The following is a 19181-nucleotide window of genomic DNA, read 5'->3' on the forward strand; positions in this document are numbered from 1 at the left end:
AGCTAGCTAATAATATAAGAGGATCCAAAAAGTTTTTCTTCAATTATATAAACAGTAAAACAGAGACAAGAGGAAAATAACTCTGGAGCGGTAGTTATTGGGGGGTGGGGGACATAGAAATGGTGGATTAACTTAAGTATTTTGCATCAATCTTCAGTGTGGAAGACACTAGCAGGATGCCAGAAGTGCAGGAGTGTGAGGGGGCAGAAGTGAGTGTTGTTGCTATTAATAAGGAGATGGTGCTTGTGAAGCTGAAAAATCTGAAGGTAGATAAATCATCTGGAAGCCATGGACTAGACCCTAGAGTTCCAAAAGAGGTAGCTGCAGAGATTATGGAGGCATTAATAATATATCAAGAATCACTAGATTCCGGAATTGTTTTGGACTGAAAATTTGTATATGTTACTCCACTCTTTAAGAAGGGAGGGAGGCAGAAGAAAGGAAATTTTAGGCCGCCACTTAGCCTGACTTCAGTGTGTGAAAAGATGTTGGTCTATTATTAGCTGTAAGCTTTCAGGGTACTTGGAGGCACATGATAAAAGAGGACAAAGTTAGCAAAGTTTCTTGAAGGGGAAATCTCGACTGACAAACCTGTTGGAATTCTTTGAGGAAAATTCTTTTGGCCTTTTTTCCTTGGAGCAGCGGAGGATGAGCGGTGACCTGTTAGAGGTGTAGAAGATGAGGAGAGGCATTGATTGTGTGTATAGTCAGAGGCTTTTTCCCAGGGCCGAAATGGCTAGCATGAGAGGGCAAGTTTTAAGGTGCTTGGAAGTAGATACAGAGGAGATGTCAGGGGCAAGTTTTTTTTACGCAGAGTGGTGAATGCGTGGAATGGGCTGCCAGCGATGATGGTGGAGGCGGATACGATAGGGTCTTTTAAGAAACTCCTGGACAGGTACATGGAGCACAGAAAAATAGAGGGCTATGGGTAACCCCAGCTAATTTCTCAGATCAGGACATGTTTGGCACAGCTTTGTGGGCCGAAGGGACTGTATCGTGCTCTAGGTTTTCCATGTTTCTAAATAACAGGCAGGAAAGACGAAGGAGAATTGGTGGATGTTGTGTACTTGATTTTCAGAAGGCCTTTGACAAGGTGCTGCAAATGATACTGTTTAACAAGATAAGTGCCCGTGGTAATGCAGGAAAGATACTAGCATGGATAAAAGATTGGCTGACTGGTAGGAGTCAAAGAATGGGAATAAATGGGCCTTTTCTGGTTGACTGCTGGTGTGTCGCAAGAGTTGGTGTTTGGGCCATCCCTTTCATGTTATATGTTGATGACTTGGATGAAAGAATTGATAGCTTTATGGCCAAGTTTTCAGTTGATACAAAGAAGATGGAGGGGCAACTAGAGTTGAGGAAGCAGGGTGTCTGCAGAAGGACAGACGCATTGGGAGAATTGACAAAGAAATGGCAGACAGAATATAGTGTAGGGAAGGGCATGGTCATGCAGTTTGGTAGAATGATTAAAGGCATGGATTATTTTCTAAAAGAGGAGAAAATTTAAAAATCCAAAATGCAAAGAAACTTGGGAGTCCTCGTGCAGGATTCCCTAAAGGTTAACTTGCAGGTTGAGTTGGTGGTATGGAAATCAAATGCAATGTTAGTTTTCATATCAAGAAGATAAAAGTACAGAAGTATGGGTGTAATGCAGAGATATTGGTCATACACACTGGAGTATTGTGAACAATTCTGTGTCCCTTGTCTAAGAAAAGATGTGCTGGCATTGGAGAGGGTCCAGAGGAGATTAATAAATGATCTCAGGAACGAAAGGATTAACATATGAGGAGCGTTTGATGTCTCTGGGCCTGTATTCGCTGGAGTTCAGAAGAATGGGTTCGGGGTGCGGACATCTCATTAAAACGTATCATATATTGAAAGGCCTAGAGAGTGGATACAGAGAGCATATTTCCTACAGTGGGGGAGTCTAGGACCAGATTGCACAGAGAGGGACATCCATTCAGAATAGAAATGAGGAAAAATTTCTTCAGTTAAAGGATGGTAATTCTGTGGTATTCATAGCTACAGATGGCTGTACAATACGAGTCCTTGGGGATATTTAAGGTGGAGGTCAATAGGTCCCTCATTAATCAGGGTGTCAAAGATTAGAGGGAGAAAGGAGTAAGAACGCTGGAGTGTGCATAGCATTTTGAACATCTTGCTACAAATTGGTTAAATTGACCCAAGCTGAAGAATCGTGAATTTATTCTATTTTTCCTAATGTGGAGTGAGTGTGTAACTCCACAGCCTGTTTCCCAGCCAATGCTGAGGTTATAGGAGAACTTCATTGGACCAATAAATCACTAATTAGAGGTTTGGCTATAAGGCAAGTCAAATGAAAGAGTGCTGTCATTGAAGTAAAAAACAGCTTTGAAAATTGTAATGCTGAACTTTTCCATTGTTTGATGAGTAGATAAGTAGGTAAATGGGTAGGTGTGTATATATTTGAAATCCTGAAAGAGGAATTGGGCTATTATTCAACTTCAAATCATTGTCAGGGACATACATATCCAGTATATAAATGTCAGAAAATGTGCAGAAGTAGCACAGAGCTTTACAAACACGATAAATATAAATTACAGAAAAATGAAATTTGCATAAATTATACATAACATATACAACAGAATAAACAAACATAAACAACAGTGGATGGCTGAGAGAAATACCGTTGGAGGTAGAATTATGGTTTTCTAGTTCAGCTCAAGAACCTGATATTAATAGGGAGGATTATGATGCGGAATACCACTAGAATCACCAGTCACTTCTCAAGGGTTGTTGATAAATTAAGTACATGTGGTGGGTGGAACAAAGCAGACAGATGAATTGACTCTAATATGTTAAAGCTGAATGGGCTTCTGTGTTGTGAAAGGCTTTGGCTTGGAATTCCAGGCTTCTTGCTCAACTCTGTAAAGAGTGTGACTGCTACCCATGTCCATTATTGATGGTCCTCTCAATATTGTGAAGGACAGAAAAAAATTCCATTGTTGATGTTGTTGGGCTTTTTTGCTTACAGGCTCTAAAATGAAAGCTGACCTTTCATGTTTCAGACAGATAGGCTTTGAAGGCTAAAGAATGTAGACTCGTAGGTTTTGTCTTCTCTCCAGAGACACACAAGATCTGACTTCCAGTGTTAAATGCCATTCTTTTTGGTGGTTAGATTTATAATTGGGCTGGAGGTAGACAAATTATGGTGGATACCCAACATAGATTTGGAAATCTCTGGAAAACACCCTGTACTTGCAGGGTGATAGAGTTTGCTTAAGATTGTAGTGAGAATTGATGTGAGCTTTGGAGTCCATGTACATGGATTTACAGAAGGGAATTGATAAGGTGTGATGTAACTGGCTTATTAACAGAGTTGAAATCCATGGCATAAAAGAAACATGGATAGCATGGACTGGAAGTTGGCCAAATAGCAGAAATCCGGTGAATGGATGTTTATTTGAACTGGAGTAAATAGTGGTGTCATCCAGACCCAGATTGTGATTTTGTTTTCTTCAACTATCTTAATGAAATAGACTTGGGGATTCAAGCTCCATTTCCAAATTTTGCAGATGACACAGAAGTTGTCAATGCTGTGAATCATGAAGAGAAATGGGTTGGAATATGAAGCTGAACAGTAGCTTTAAATATGTGAGAGCTAGCACAGACATGACATAGATAGTGGAGGTGTCAACTGTCCTCCTCCTGTAGGCTTCGGCTTGATTCTGTTTTTGGTCCTGCTGGAAACAATAGATTGTTTTTTATCCCCTTTCACACCTTGGATTTTCAGGATCCATACTTAATTCTAAGTGACTTGCCCCTGTGCCCATTTGGTTGAAGCTGACTATCTTGTTTATTTAACTTTTAGGATCGGGTGGATTTTCTGCAGCTGCTGGTTGATTCTCAAGCAACAGCCACTAACTCAGAGCAGCAGAATGATGCCAACAATTCAGCGCATAAAAGTATGGCCAGTACATCTTTGAGTTTTATTTCCTTTTATTCCTGAAGTTGACGCCCCCTTTTCAGTCACCAGCATTCTTTGATTAGTCGACTAGTTTGCATTCTGATAGAAATGGTTGCATGAAAACAATGCAGGGAGTAATCTCTCTGCTACAATTAGCCCCTCCACTGGTGGAAGTTACCTGACCTACAGTCACAGGTCTAGTTGGGAGTTGAGCTGTACAGGGAAGTTTTTGACGTAGTGTTTCTGGGGCTGGAATTGCAGTGAGCACTTTCAACATTTAAACCGTTTGCGTGCTGATTAGCTTTTATTGTTCTGATCATTAAAGACCAGAAAAGTTGTGATTTACCCCAGCATTGGAATGCAGGTTCGACGTCACTTCACTTGTAATCGCCTCTCAGAGAACATCAGTTTGTAATCACAGCGATTTAGAAAGGAATCCTCCAAAGAGTTTAAACAACGTGGCTCTGAAATTAAATAACTAAGTAGAGAATTGGATTCTATTCAGGAAACCTTAACTGAGCACGATAAACAAATAAAAGAGAATGAAGAAATCCTGTCAATTCTGGATGAGAAAATGGACGACCTGCAAAAGCGTTATGAAAAACAATCCAAGGTTAACGATGAACTAAATCAGAAGATTACTGATTTAGAAAACAGAAGTAGAAGGAACAATGTACGAATTCTTGGTCTGGAAGCATTAACTGAAGGTCATCATCCTATGGAATTGTTTGCAAACTTTCTGGTTCAGTTCCTTCCTGATATTTTAAAATTGACACCATTGATGGACTGAGTGCACAGAGTACCTGGGAACAGAATGTTTGCAAGCAAATCTCGTTCAGTAATAATCTCTTTTCATGAGTTTCAAACAAAGGACCGTATAATTCGTGAATCTCGTCAGAAAGTTATGATTGATTATTATGTTAAGAAGATTAGAACTCTTGAACATTTCTCGGCAGAGATTATGAGAAAGCGTGCTAAGTTTAAAAGCGTTATGTCAGAGCTCTACAACAAGGATTTTAAACCTTCTCTACGGTATCTGACGAAGCTCAGAATTAGATTGCAGGATGGATCGCAGGAATGGTTCCGTTCGAGTCTCCAGGCCCAGAAATTTTTAGGGTCAGTAAAGTGATTGCTTATTATTTGTTATGTGAATAACTGTCTATTTTACCTTTGCTAAACTTTGTACTTAACTCTTTCTTTATGAACTTTTTAAGGCTTTATTTTGAGAATATGATTTTAATGTGCTAAAACTTTGTCTGCTAAGTTTAAAAGTGTCATGTTAGAGCTGCTTAACAAAAAGTTGCATGAATAGTTGTGTATTTTGCATCTGGTGTATCTTGTAGTCAATTCTCTTTTTTGAACCTTTTAAGGTTTAACTTTGAGAATAAGATTTTAATGAGCTAATATTCTGTGTGTCCATATTATTTTATATTATACTTTTCTAGAGTTGATATCAGAATTAACTGTTTCTTTATCATCTGTTGTTTTGACTAGGTTGGAATATTTTGCACTTTGAAATTTATTTAGAGCTCAGCCAGCAAGGGGGATTTTGCTATTAGTTGTAGGCATCGATTCTTTTTGGTCAACTTTCTCTCTTTGGGAGGGGAGAAGGGGTTTGGGCATTTTTCTTGGAAGCTGTTTGGGATTCATAGTCAAGCCTGTTGTTTGGTTTCCTTATCTCATAGGTCATTGTTTAGTTTTATTAATCTTAAGGATTATCCTTTTAACTTTTTAAAAAAATAATAATAAAATGGATTATAATATTAATGTACTTAGTCTTAACGTGAAAGGATTAAATCACCCTTAGAAATGAAATAAGATTTTTGCCTATATTAAAAAACTTAAGGTCCCAATTATTTTTTTACAAGAAACCCACGTACGCAATTCTGATAACTCACGCCTTTTTAGCCGATGAAAAGGATTCACTTTCATTCTTGTTTTCAGGCCAAATCTAAAGGAATTTTGATTTTTATAGAAAATACTGTTCCCTTTGTTCAACACAAGGTTGTTCCTGATACTAATTGGTGACTTGTTATAGTATCAAGGATATTAGAGAATAAGTTGTTAGTATTTGCTAATGTTTATGCTCCAAATATAGACAATCCAGGATTCTTTGAGTTTTTTTTTTTAGTTTCTGCCTGATCTGAGTTTGTACTCTTTGGTGCTCGCAGGAGACTTTAATTGCTGGTTAGATCCAGTTTTAGATCGGTCTTCTCTTAAACCAGTGACACTTAATAAATCAGCTTTGTTTATTCATTCATTTCTAATGAAATGAGGTATTGTTGATATATGACATTTCTTAAACCCAGCAGATAGAGAATGCTCGCTTTTCTCTCATGTTCATCATGGGTATTCCAGAATTGACTTTTTTTATTGATAACCAAATGATTCCATTAGTTTGATCTTGTGAATATAAAGAGATAGCGATTTCTGACAATGCTCCTGTGCTTTTATCCATAAATCTTCCTGGTTTTCCTCAGACAAACAGATTCTGGTGTTTTAATTTAACTTCGTTATCTGACAGGGATTTCTTAAATTTCTTGGAGAGGCAAATTACTCTTTTTTGAAGAGAATATGGTGGAGGAGACTTCTCACCTCGTCATATGGGATGCCTTTAAAGCATATATTAGAGGACAAATCATTTCTTATACTGCAAGTGTTAAGAAAAAAGCTAATAAAGAGAGAATTAATTTAGCCAATCAGCTGAAACAGTTAGATGAAGAATATGCTTTGACTTCAGATCCTGTTTTATATAAAAGATGGGTTGAAATTAAAACTAAATATGATTTTTTATTAACATACCCTATTGAAACTCAACTGCTAAAGGATAAAAGTCAATTTTATATTCATGGAGATAAAACAAGTAAATTGTTGGCTAACCAAATTAAAACTTATAGTGCTAAATGACAAATTAAAGAAATATATAAAGTTAACGCTATTTGGACAACTGATCATTTAGAAATCAATGACACTTTTAGAGAATTTTATTCTAAACTTTATAGCTCTGATCCTCTTAAAGTTAATGTTGTAATGGATAATTTTTTAGACCAATTAAATATCCCTACGCTTTCTGTTGATAACCGAAAACAGTTGGATCAATGTATTTCTCACAAAGAAATAGCCGAGGCTGTACGCTCACTGCATTCAGGGAAAGCTCCAGGTCCTGATGGATTTTCTGGAGAAATTTTATAAAGCTTTTTCTTCTTTGCTTATACCTCATTTATGTTCAGTTTTCTCAGATTCTTTCAAGTCAGGTAGGTTGCCGCAATCTTTTTACGAAGCTTCTATTTTGCTTATCCTTTTAAAAAAAAAAAGAACCCAACTGAATGTTCTTCATATAGACCAATTTCCTTACTTAATGTTGATGCTAAAATCCTATCTAAAGTTCTGGTCTGTAGGATGGGAAAAAATCTCATCATCTATCATTTCTGATGATCAGACTGGTTTTATTGAAAATCCATATTTTCATTTTAATATTCATTGGTTATTAAATGTTATCTATTCTCCTTCTAAGGAGATATCGGAGTGTGTGATATCCTTAGACGCTAAGAAGGCTTTTGATCGAGTTGAATGGCATTATTTATTTAAAATTTTAGAAAAATTTAATTTTGCGTCCAACTTTATTCAATGGATTAAATTACTGTACCTGTCTCCTTTTGCTCGGATTCTTATTTTTCTTTTCTTTTCAAATCTTTTTATTGTTATATTATACAAATAAATAACGCGAGTTCATTGAAGTAACAACACTTGCAATGTCTCCAAAAAGATGTTATCTTAAAGATCGGAAAAATAATTTGTGATAACAAAAAAAAACCTACCAAGCAGAAAAAGTGAGGGAAAAAACCCCATTAGGTGTATAACCCCGGAGTCAAGCGTCATACAAAAAGCTTCTAAAAATAAACATCAAACCACCAGCAAGAAAAGAAAATATGCCAAAAAATTTACAATTAGATCGTGGGAAAAATCTATCAATTAGCTCAAATGATAATAACGAGCAAATGAGCCCCATCTTTTCTCAAAATCAAATAAAGTTTCAAAGGTTCGTCTTCTAATTTTCTCCAAACTAAGACATAGCATCACTTGAGAGAAGCATTGCGACAAAGTGGGAGCTGATGTATCCTTCCACTTCAACAAAGTGGCCCTTCTAGCTATCAATGCAACAAATGCAATAACATGTTGGTCAGACACAGAAATACCATGGATATTTTGAGGAATTATTCCAAAAAGCACAGTTAATTTATTAGGTTGTAGGTTAATTTTAAGTGCTTTAGAAATTGTTGAAAAAACTGACTTCCAGAACTGTTCCAATATAGAACAAGACCAAAACGTGTGTCAGTGTAGCTATCTCAGTTTTACATCTATCACAATAACTATCAACATTAGGAAATATTTTAGAAAGAGACTCCTTCGTCAGATGTTAACGATGTGCAATTTTAAAATGAATCAATGAATGGCTAGCACAAATTGAAGAAGAGTTAACCAACTTCAAAATCCGCATCCAGTCCTCCGTCATAAAAGTCAAAGAGGGAAATTACTCTCATCTTTGAAGAAAATATAGTGGAGGAGACGTACTAATTCTCAGAATTCTAAACCACTTAAACTTCAAAGTGGAACCAGACAAGGTTGCCCTTTGAGTCCTTTGCTCTCTGACCTGGCCTTAGAACCCTTAGCTATTGCTTTTCGAGAACCTAATGATAGCACTGGTATTTTACGGAAGGGTACTATCCACAAAGTTTCACTTTATGCGGATGACTTATTGCTTTACATTTCTAATGTCGAAACTTTGTTACCTTTTGTGCTTTCTTTACTCTCTTGTTTTAGTCCGGTTTTCTGGATATAAATTGAACCTACACAAGAATGAACTTTTTCCTTTGAATAATTTGGTATCAACTGATATTAACCTTCCTTTTAAAACTGTAAGAGTTGTTATTTGAGTGTAACAATTACTAAGAATTATAAATACCTATTTAAAGAAAATTTTCTTACTTTATTAAATTATATAACAAGAACTTTATCAAATTGTTCGCCCCTTTCGTTATCATTGATTGGTCGAATTAATTCTATTAAGATGAATCTTTTACCTAAATTTAGATACCTCTTTCAGGCTTTACCTGTTTTTATTCCTAAATCCTTTTTTGACTCTCTGGACTCTATTTTATCCTCCTATATCTGGAAAAATAAATGTCCTGGATTGAATAAAGCCCATCTTCAGAAAGTTAAAAAGAATAGAGGTTTAGCTTTACCAAATTTTAGGTTTTAATACTGGGCAGCTAATATACGGAATCTCACGTTTTGGTTATACTATATTAATCATGAGGACTGTCCTGGGTGGGTTTCTTTAGAAGCTAAGTCGGTTAATAAATTTTGTATTATCTCTCTTTTGGGATCTTCACTTCCTTTATCCTGAAGTAAGATACCTGAAAATGTGGTAGTCAAACATACTTTGAGGATTTGGATATAATTTAGAAAACACTTTGGTTTATTGAGATTCTCCCTTTCTAGTCCCATTTTTTCAAATTACCTTTTTAAGCCGCCTATGACTGATGTAGTTTTTAAACAATGGGAAGGATTGGGCATTACATGTTTCCGGGATCTGTTTGTGGAGGAAGTCTTTCTTTGCTCGAACAATTGTGAACTAAATATAATTGACCAAAAACCCATTTTTTTTGGTACTTACAAATTAGAGATTTTCTGTGATCTCAATTATATACATTTCCTAATAGTCCTGATAAGAACGTATTAGATGAAATTCTTAATATGAAATCATTTTATAATGGTTCGATATCCAATATTTATGATATGTTGTTGGGAATGAGAAATGATTCTTTAGACAAAATCAAAAATCTTTGGGAACAAGATTTACAAACTTGGAATGAAATTTTTAAATTGGTTAATAAGACCATAAGGCAAAGGAGCAGAAGTCAGCCATTCGGCCCATTGAGTCTGCTCCGCCATTTTATCATGAGCCGATCCATTCTCCCATTTAGTCCCACTCCCCCGCCTTCTCACCATAACCTTTGATGCCCTGGCTACTCAGATACCTACTAATCTCTGCCTTAAATACACCCAATGACTTGGCCTCCACTGCTGCTCATAGCAACAAATTCCATAGATTCACCACCCTCTGACTAACAAAATTTCTTCGCATTTCTGTTCTGAATGGGCGCCCTTCAATCCTTAAGTCATGTCCTCTCGTATTAGACTCTCCCATCATGGGAAACAACTTTGTCACATCCATTCTGTCCATGCCTTTCAACATACGAAATGTTTCGATGGGGTGTCCCCTCATTCTTCCAAACTCCAAGGAATACAGTCCAAGAGCGGACAAACGATCCTCATATGTTAAACCCTCTCATTCCCGGAATCATTCTAGTGAATCTTCTCTGTACCCACTCCAACGTCAGCACATCCTTTCTTAAATAAGGAGACCAAAACTGCCAACAGTACTCCAAGTGAGGTCTCACCAGTGCATTATAGAGCCTCAACATCACATCCCTGCTCCCATACTCTATTCCTCTAGAAATGAATGCCTTCATTGCATTCACCTTCTTCACCACCGACTCAACCTGGAGGTTAACCTTAAGGGTATCCTGTACGAGGACTCCCAAGTCGCGTTGCATCTCAGAACTTTGAATTCTTTCCCCATTTAAATAATAGTCTGCCCATTTATTTCTTCTGCCAAAGTGCATAACCATACACTTTCCAACATTGTATTTCATTTGCCACTTCTTTGCCCATTCTTCCAATCTATCCAAGTCTCTCTGCAGACTCTGTTTCCTCAGCACTACCGGCCCCTCCACCTATATTCGTATCGTCAGCAAACTTAGCCACAAAGCCATCTATTTCATAATCCAAATCGTTGATGTACAATGTAAAAAGAAGCGGCCCCAACACGGACCCCTGTGGAACACCACTGGTAACCGGCAGGCAACCAGAATAGGATCCCTTTATTCCCACTCTCTGTTTCCTGCCAATCAGCCAATGCTCTATCCACGTATGTAACTTTCCCGTAATTCCATGGGCTCTTATCTTGTTACGTAGCCTCATGTGTGGCACCTTGTCAAAGGCCTTCTGAAAATCCAAATATACAACATCCACTGCATCTCCCTTGTCTAGATTACTTGTAATTTCCTCAAAAAATTGTAATAGGTTTGTCAGGCAGGATTTTCCTTTAAGGAATCCATGCTGAATTCTGCCTATCTTGTCATATGCTTCCAGGTACTCTGTAACCTCATCCTTGACCATTGACTCCAACAACTTCCCAACCACCGATATCAAGCTAACAGGTCTATAATTTCCTTTCTGCTTCCTTGCCCCCTTCTTAAATAGCAGAGTGACATTTGCAATCTTCCAGTCCTCCGGAACCATGCCAGAATCTATCGACTTTTGAAAGATCATCGCTAATGCTTCCGCAATCTCCACAGTTACTTCCTTCAGAACACGAGGGTGCATTCCATCCGGCCCGGGAGATTTATCTACCTTTAGACTATTCAGCTTCCTGAGTACTTTCTCTGTCGTAATTGTGACTGCGCACGCTTCTCTTCCCTGCCACCCTTGAATGTCCGGTATACTGCTGATGTCTTCCTCAGTGAAGACTGATGCAAAATACTCATTCAGTTCCTCCACCATCTCCTTATCTCCCATTACAATTTCTCCAGCATCATTTTCTATCGGTCCCATATCTACTCTTACCTGTCTTTTACTCTTTATATATTTGAAAAAGTTTTTAGTATCCTCTTTGATATTATTTGCTAGCTTCCTTTCATAGTTAATCTTTTCCCTCTTAATGACCTTCTTAGTTTCCTTTTGTAAGCTTTTAAAAACTTCCCAATCCTCTGTCTTCCCACTAATTTTTGCTTCTTTGTATGCCCTCTCCTTTGGTTTAACTTTGGCTTTGACTTCTCTTGTCAGCCACGGTTGCATCCTTTTTCCATTCGAAAATTTCTTCTTTTTTGGAATATACCGTCTTGCACCTTCCTCACTTCTTTCATAAACTCCAGCCACTGTTGCTCTGCCGTCTTTCCCACCAGTGTCCCTTTCCAGTCAACTGTGGCCAGTTCCTCTCTCATGCCACTAATTTCCTTTACTCCACTGAAATACCAACACATCAGATTTCGGCTTCTCTTTTTCAAATTTCACAGTGAGCTCAATCATGTTATGATCACTGCCTCCTAAAGGTTCCTTCACCTCAATCTCTCTAATCACCTCCGGTTCATTACACAATACCCAGTCCAGTACAGCTGATCCCCTAGTGGGCTCAACAACAAGCTGTTCTAAAAACTCATCTCGCAGACATTCTACAAGAGATCCAGTGCCGACCTGATTTTCCTAATCCACTCGCATGTTAAAATCCCCCACAATTATCATAACACTGCCCTTCTGACAAGCCTTTTCTATTTCTTGTTGTAATTTGTAGTCCACATCCCTGCAGCTGTTTGGAGGCCTATATAAATAGCTGCCATCAGGGTCCTTTTACCCCTGCGATTTCTTAGCTCAACCCATAAAGATACTGCACCTTCCAATCCTATATCACCTCTTGCTAATGATTTAATATCATTTCTTACCAATAAAACCCATGCCTCCCCCTCTGCCTACCTTCCTATCCTTCCTATTCCTAATACTTCATCGTTATGTGCTCGTCATTCCCTCCTCCAATTTAAAGTGGTTCATAGGGCTTATATGACCAAGGATAAGTTATCTCGGTTTTATATGGATATATCTCCCTACTGTGATAGGTGCAACAATGGAGAAGCTTCATTATTTCTTACGTTTTGGACATGCCCAAGTCTTGGAAAATATTGGAAGGACGTATTCCTAACTTTTTCTGTACTCTTTGAAGTAAATTTTAAGCCTAATCCTTTGACTGCCCCATTTGGTATTGTTGGAAGGAAAGATATCATCTTGAAGAAATCTGATTTGCACATTCAGGCTTTTACCTCTCTTATGGCTAGGAGGGCGCTTTTGTTTAAATGGAAGGATGCTGTTCCGCCTAACCATGCTCCGTGGTTACGGGATGTTATGGCATGCCTAAATTTAGGAAAGATTCGTTGTTCAGTTTCTGAATCTGACCCAGATTTTCAAAATTTGTGTGGGCTGTTTTTAAATTGTTTTCATAATCTTTGACTTCTCGTTAAAGTACAGAAGTTGGTTAATAGCATATTTTATTTTCTGATAAGGTTTTTTTTTCCCAAAAAGCTTCGACTTTGGCAGTGGGTATAGACTTTTTTTTAATAAAACTGTTTATATTCTAATATGCAAATTAATCTAATCTATATGAATATAGGATAAGGAGTTCGTTAATGTGATTCAATACACTGTATCTGGTATTGTATTTTTTCTTTTATTTTATAATATGTATTCTTTTGGCCTCTGTATCCTTCTATATAGAAATCAATAAAAATATTGAAAAGGAAAGAAAGAGCCACATATAATAAAGACTCTTTATTAAATATGACACATATTGGGAAGACATGCCTAGAAATTCCATTCAACCATTAGTAAGCGTTAGATAGACTTGGCATTGGGTGCCAGTGACTACTTTGCTCCTTGTCTGCAGCTGAAGTTTACAGCAGAAGTTTGATTAAGCATTTAAATGCTGTTTCCTCCTTTCCAAGGTAAGTAGATAGGCAACCACAAGTGAGAAGAGCCTGTGGTGTAGTCCATGGGTATTGGGAAGGGGAGAGGGACAAAGATGCACTAGAACCCATAATTTAGCGGAATCATGAATGGAAGACTGGCATTGAAGACTTGGGTGGGAAGAGACTTGGAATAGTGAGATCTGAGGACTGGGGTAGAAATTGACACTGGCTTGGAAAGGTGGGAATAGGAGGAGGTGGAGAGTGGCATGATTGTCCAAAATGAATGGGAAAATTGTACAGTCATGGGGGCTACAGTTTAGGGATTTTTAGATGGCAACTGGAAAGAAGAGGAGAGTTGTGGAGATGTTCAATGCAGTATGTCTGAGCTCTCCCAAGGAAAAAGGTAAGTAATCTATCTATTTAGAGTTTATATGTTGAAAGTGTTCACTGCAACTCCAGTTCCATAAACACACAAGTATGTCTACAATTTTGATGGACTGTTCAGCTCCCAACTAGATCTGTGACTGTAGGTCAGACGACTTCTATCTGTGGAAGGGCTAATTTTACATAACAAGTATCTAATTTGGCACTGCTAGGAAGACTAAATTGTGTAAGGAATTCTAACCACTGTACTCTCCCAGAATAATGTGACCCAAGCTCTCCTGCAATGCTGTGAAAGGATATAGTTGTTTCCTTTTGGAGCAATGTAGAAGATTTGTACTTGGGATGAGAGCTGAAAATTCAGTTGCTGATAAAATAGCCTTTTAAGAACCCAGAGTTAAAGGGAAATATTTAAAAACTATCACGTTAAATTTTGTTTTAAAATGAGATTTGGAGAATAAATTCTGGCTCTCCCCGTTTTCTGCAGCTCTGACTGACTCGGAGATTATGGCACAGTGCATCACCTTTGTCCTTGCTGGGTATGAGACTACCAGTAACACGCTTTCATACGTGGGATACAATCTGGCCATGCATCCAGATGTGCAGAAGAAATTGCAGCAGGAAATAGATGAGGCTTTTCCTAACCAAGTGAGTCCTTGAGAGAAAAAGACTTGTTTACATCAGTACCTTTTTTTTTAATTACCATAAAGTCCCCCAGCACTTTCTGGCCATTAAGTTTCAACATTTCTGAAATGGAGCCATTGTTACAAGGTCATAAGAGCAGACTAAACAGCAGCATGAATAGTGCAATCAGCTCCTCCTGTCTGCTTCATTCAATAAGGTCATGGATAATCTAATTTCGATTCACACACTTCCTTACTTTCTCAAACTATCCCCATTCCCTTGCAGTTTAAATCTTTGTCAAATTCTGCCTTGAACATGCTCAGTTTCTTCATCTTCAGAGCTCTCTTGGTTAGAGAACTTAAGAGGTTCATGGCTGCTTGAGGGAAGATGTACTTTTCCTCCTCCACATCCTCCTCTCTCCCTTAAATATCTGACCCCTTATTCTGAAAAAATGCCCCCTGGGTATAGCTTGGCAAAACATAATCCCCTCAGAATCTTGTATGTTTCTAAAAGGCCACTCCTTATACTTTTTGGGTATATTTTTCTATGCTCCAGTCAGCTCAAGTTTCATCTAACAGCTTCATCCAAGGAACCACTTTTGTGAAACGGCTGTGCACTAGCTCTGTGGTACTGTCTATGAAGACCAAAAATGTATGCTGTACTGCAGATGTTGTCTCAGCAGTGCCCCATGGACTTCGTGACAATGAGCTACTATTTTATACTAAAAATTCTAATAGCCTTCCTAATTAGTTGTTTTATCCTACATGAACCAGGGCTCCCAGATCGCTTTGCACTGCAACATTTAGTCATCACATTCTTTTTAATTAACAATTGATTTTTCCATTCTTACACATTATACTCCAGTTCTCATTTTCTTGTCTGTTTAAATAATGTATCTATATCCTGTTGTGTGCTGTTTGTGTTCTTCCCATTACTTGTTGGACTGCAGGACAGATGAAAGATCTCGATCCAAAATGTCAAATGTCCTTTTCCCTCCACAGATGCCAACTGCCCTGCTGAGTTCCTCCAATGCTTTGTGTGTTGCTTCACATTCCAGCCTCTTCCATTTCTTATATCACCTTTTCTAATAGAGTTCATTAGGACTGGAGGAATTGTTGGCTTCTGCTCTATTAGTTTCCATCTGTGGTCTTATCTGCAAGTGGAAATATTTTCACTAACAATGCACAGTAGGAAGTACATATTTCCTGCTCTATGACAAAATATTTTAGCCTTATCACTTAGTGATGTCAATACCCATCTCCCATCTGTATTAATGTCCTGTTGTTAAGAGTGTTTTTGTGTGTGAAGGCTCCGCCCACATATGATGGTGTGATGCGTCTGGAGTACCTGGAAATGGTGATATCTGAAACACTGAGGTTATATCCTCCTGCACCCCGTTTGGATAGAGTCTGCAAGAAAGATGTCAAACTCAATGGAGTGACAATTCCAAAGGACACTGTAGTTGTGGTGCCTGTTTACGCCTTGCACCGTGATCCAAAGTACTGGGAAGAACCTGAAGAATTCAGACCTGAGAGGTACATATTAATTGTCTTTCTTTTCACCAGTACCAATGATCTTTCCCCACCCACCCCAACCTGCCATGACAACCAGATCTCCACTTGTGGGTTTTGCTGTAGTTTTTTAAAAAAATGGCAATTTCCTATTTAGTACATAAATAGGTGTTTGGGCAGATAACCAAAAGCTGGGTCAAATTGATTTTAAGGAATGCCTTTATATCAATGGAACTAATTTGTCTTCCAACCTTCACCTGGGTTGATAACTGACCCACAGAAGACGGTCTCCTTGTTGTGGTCACAGGCTGAGGGTAGCAGACACCAACAGAATCAGCAAACTCATTCGTAAGGCCAGTGATGTTGTGGGGATGGAACTGGACTCTCTCATGGTGGTGTCTGAAAAGAGGATGCTGTCTAAGTTGCATGCCATCTTGGTCAATGTCTCCCATCCACTACATAATGTACTGGGTGGGCACAGGAGTACATTCAGCCAGAGACTCATTCCTCCGAGATGTAGCACAGAGCGTCATAGGAAGTCATTCCTGCCTGTGGCCATCAAACTTTACAGCTCCTCCCTTGGAGGGTCAGACACCCTGAGCCGATAGGCTGGTCCTGGATTTATTTCATAATTTACTGGCATAATTTACATATTATTATTTAACTATTTATGGTTCTATTACTATTTATTATTTATGGTGCAACTGTAATGAAAACCAATTTGCCCCGGGATCAATAAAGTATGACTATGACTATTCGGTGACTTCTAAAGAATTTCGGAGGACAACGGAAGATCGATGGCATCAGCTTACCTGAAGAACTAAACGTCTGTCTCTCTCTCGGCTAGGTGGTTGCAGTTTCTCGGTGTTGTATGTCACATCTATTTCTTCTAACCAACCTGACAATGGTGTGTTTCTGCCCTTGTAATTAGGTTCAGTAAAGAGGAGAGTATGTCTCGGAATCCTTCCACCTTCCTGCCATTTGGGATGGGTCCTCGAAACTGCATTGGGATGCGGTTTGCTCAACTTATGATGAAGGTCATCGTAGTTTTACTCCTGCAGCGGCTGACTCTTGTGCCATGTGACGAGACACCAGTGAGTATTGCATAATAGAGGAATTGCATGAAAAAGTGGTTCAAGTATTGCATTAAAATGTGGGCTTTTTGTGATGGTGGGTAGGTGGGGATAGTGGTGATAGATAATAGCGGACAGGAGGATACTGAGATGAAATTTAAGTCATTCATCTCTAGTGAAACTCTCTGTTAATTTATCACCATTGTTGTTTCTTTTCCAGATCCCATTGGAAATAGATATGAAAGGAACCTTGTGTCCAAAAAAGCCAATAATTCTGAAATTTGTGCCACGAGTAGATACTGATTCAAAGGAATAAAACTGAAGAATTATTAGCAGCTATGAAATATTTGGAGTATGTATATCTCCAAGTACTGAAATTATCTTCTTTATTAACTCTTTAAAACAAAATATATAGAAATGTAATGCACCTTTAAGTATACTGTATGTAGTATTGTTAAATAAAGCTAAGCATCTAAATTGTTGTTGAGGCTGAATATTGAGGAAAATGCTAATGTTCACAGGAATGCTATTACTGTGATTGTTCCATTAATTATTGCTGATGGTTGAATAGAATTTTGCATAAAATGTTTAAAAATTTCAAAATTGAAATGAATCATCTCTGAAACTTTTAAAACTATTTTTACACTTAAACTTTTCCTATAAAAACTGTATCAGTTAATACTTTTGGCAAACTAATTTTTGATTATAAGTAAATAAAATTAAAACATAAAAATGGTGGTGCATTGCATTCTGTTTTGAATGCTTTTGTCTCTTTAACTTGAGTAATAAGCTTGCTTATCGAACTTGGGTTGTCCGTTCACTGATGAACAACTATCCACCAGCAAAATAAAATGTGGCAGATAATGAAAATCTAAATTAAAAATAAGACACTGCATAGTATCAGTGGGTTTGGTAGTGTCTGTAGAAAGAGGAGCAGAACTAATGTTCGTACATATTTTATTAGAACCAGGTTCTGAAAAATAAACATTCAATATCTCTGATGTGGTTGGATTGAAGGCTGATGGGAAGGTCAGGCTCACTCCGAGAAACATAGAAAACATACAGCACAATACAGGCCCTTCGGCCCACAAAGCTTTGCTGAACATGTCCCTACCTTAGAAGAGTGGTCCCTAACTACCGGGCCGCGAGGAAACGATATGATTTGACGATATGAGTCAGCTGCACCTTTCCTCATTCCCTGTCACGCACTGATGAACTTGAACATAGGGTTGCCTACTGTCCCGTATTAGCCGGGACATCCCGTATACAGGTTTCCCCCGCTATCCAAAGGTAGAGCGTTCTTATGAAACGGTTCGTAAGCCAAAATGTCATAAGGCGAAGAAGCAATTACCATTTATTTTATATGAGAAAATTTTGTGAGCATTTGCAGACCCAAAAATAACCTACCAAATCATGCCAAGTAACATAAAGCCTAAAATAACAGTAACATATAGTAAAAGCAGGAATTATATGATAAATACACAGCCTATATAAAGTAGAAATACTTTTCCACAATCATTACTGAACTGTTCTCCGGAGTGAAAGTCTCATTCAAGCGCCGTCGGCAGAAAATCTCACACAAGCACTGTTGGCAAAAACACGCGCAAGCGCTCTCCAGTAACCTTTAAACTATGAAGCTGCCAAATCATACCAAATAATACATAAAAATACACAGCCGATATAAAGTAGAAATAATGTATGTACAGCGTAGTATCACTTACCGGAATTAGTTCAGTGCCAAGCACACTGATGATGGTATGTCAGGCTGAAGCGTCGGAGTTTGTGTGGTGCAGTGGCTAGAGCGTTCCTATGAAATCTTTCGTAAGCCGAAATAGCGTCAAGCGAAGAAGCAATTACCATTAATTTATATGGTAAAAATTTTTGAGCGTTCCCAGACCCAAAAAATAACCTACCAAATCATACCACATAAAACCTAAAATAACACTAACATACAGTAAAAGCAGGAATGATATGATAAATACACAGCCTATATAAAGTATACATCTTTATACAGTGTAGTTTCACTTTAACAGAATCGGGAAGATTAAGACAAAACCGATTTGTAAAA

General features: G+C 38.0%; 1 protein-coding gene across 2 annotated transcripts in view; it reads left to right on the forward strand.

Moving 5' to 3' along the window:
• The window catches only part of LOC134351975 (cytochrome P450 3A30-like), a 47996-nt gene extending 30242 nt beyond the window's left edge, over nt 1–17754 (forward strand). For both annotated transcript variants that reach the window (XM_063058956.1, XM_063058957.1), the window contains 5 exons: nt 3851–3944; nt 14393–14553; nt 15838–16064; nt 16972–17134; nt 17334–17754. In XM_063058956.1, the coding sequence (XP_062915026.1) occupies nt 3851–3944; nt 14393–14553; nt 15838–16064; nt 16972–17134; nt 17334–17429 (741 nt within the window). In that variant the 3' untranslated portion in view covers nt 17430–17754. The remainder of the gene's footprint in view (nt 1–3850; nt 3945–14392; nt 14554–15837; nt 16065–16971; nt 17135–17333) is intronic.
• The last annotated feature ends 1427 nt before the right edge of the window (nt 17755–19181 follow it).

Source organism: Mobula hypostoma, chromosome 9 (assembly GCF_963921235.1).
Source record: "Mobula hypostoma chromosome 9, sMobHyp1.1, whole genome shotgun sequence".
NCBI lineage: Eukaryota > Metazoa > Chordata > Chondrichthyes > Myliobatiformes > Myliobatidae > Mobula > Mobula hypostoma.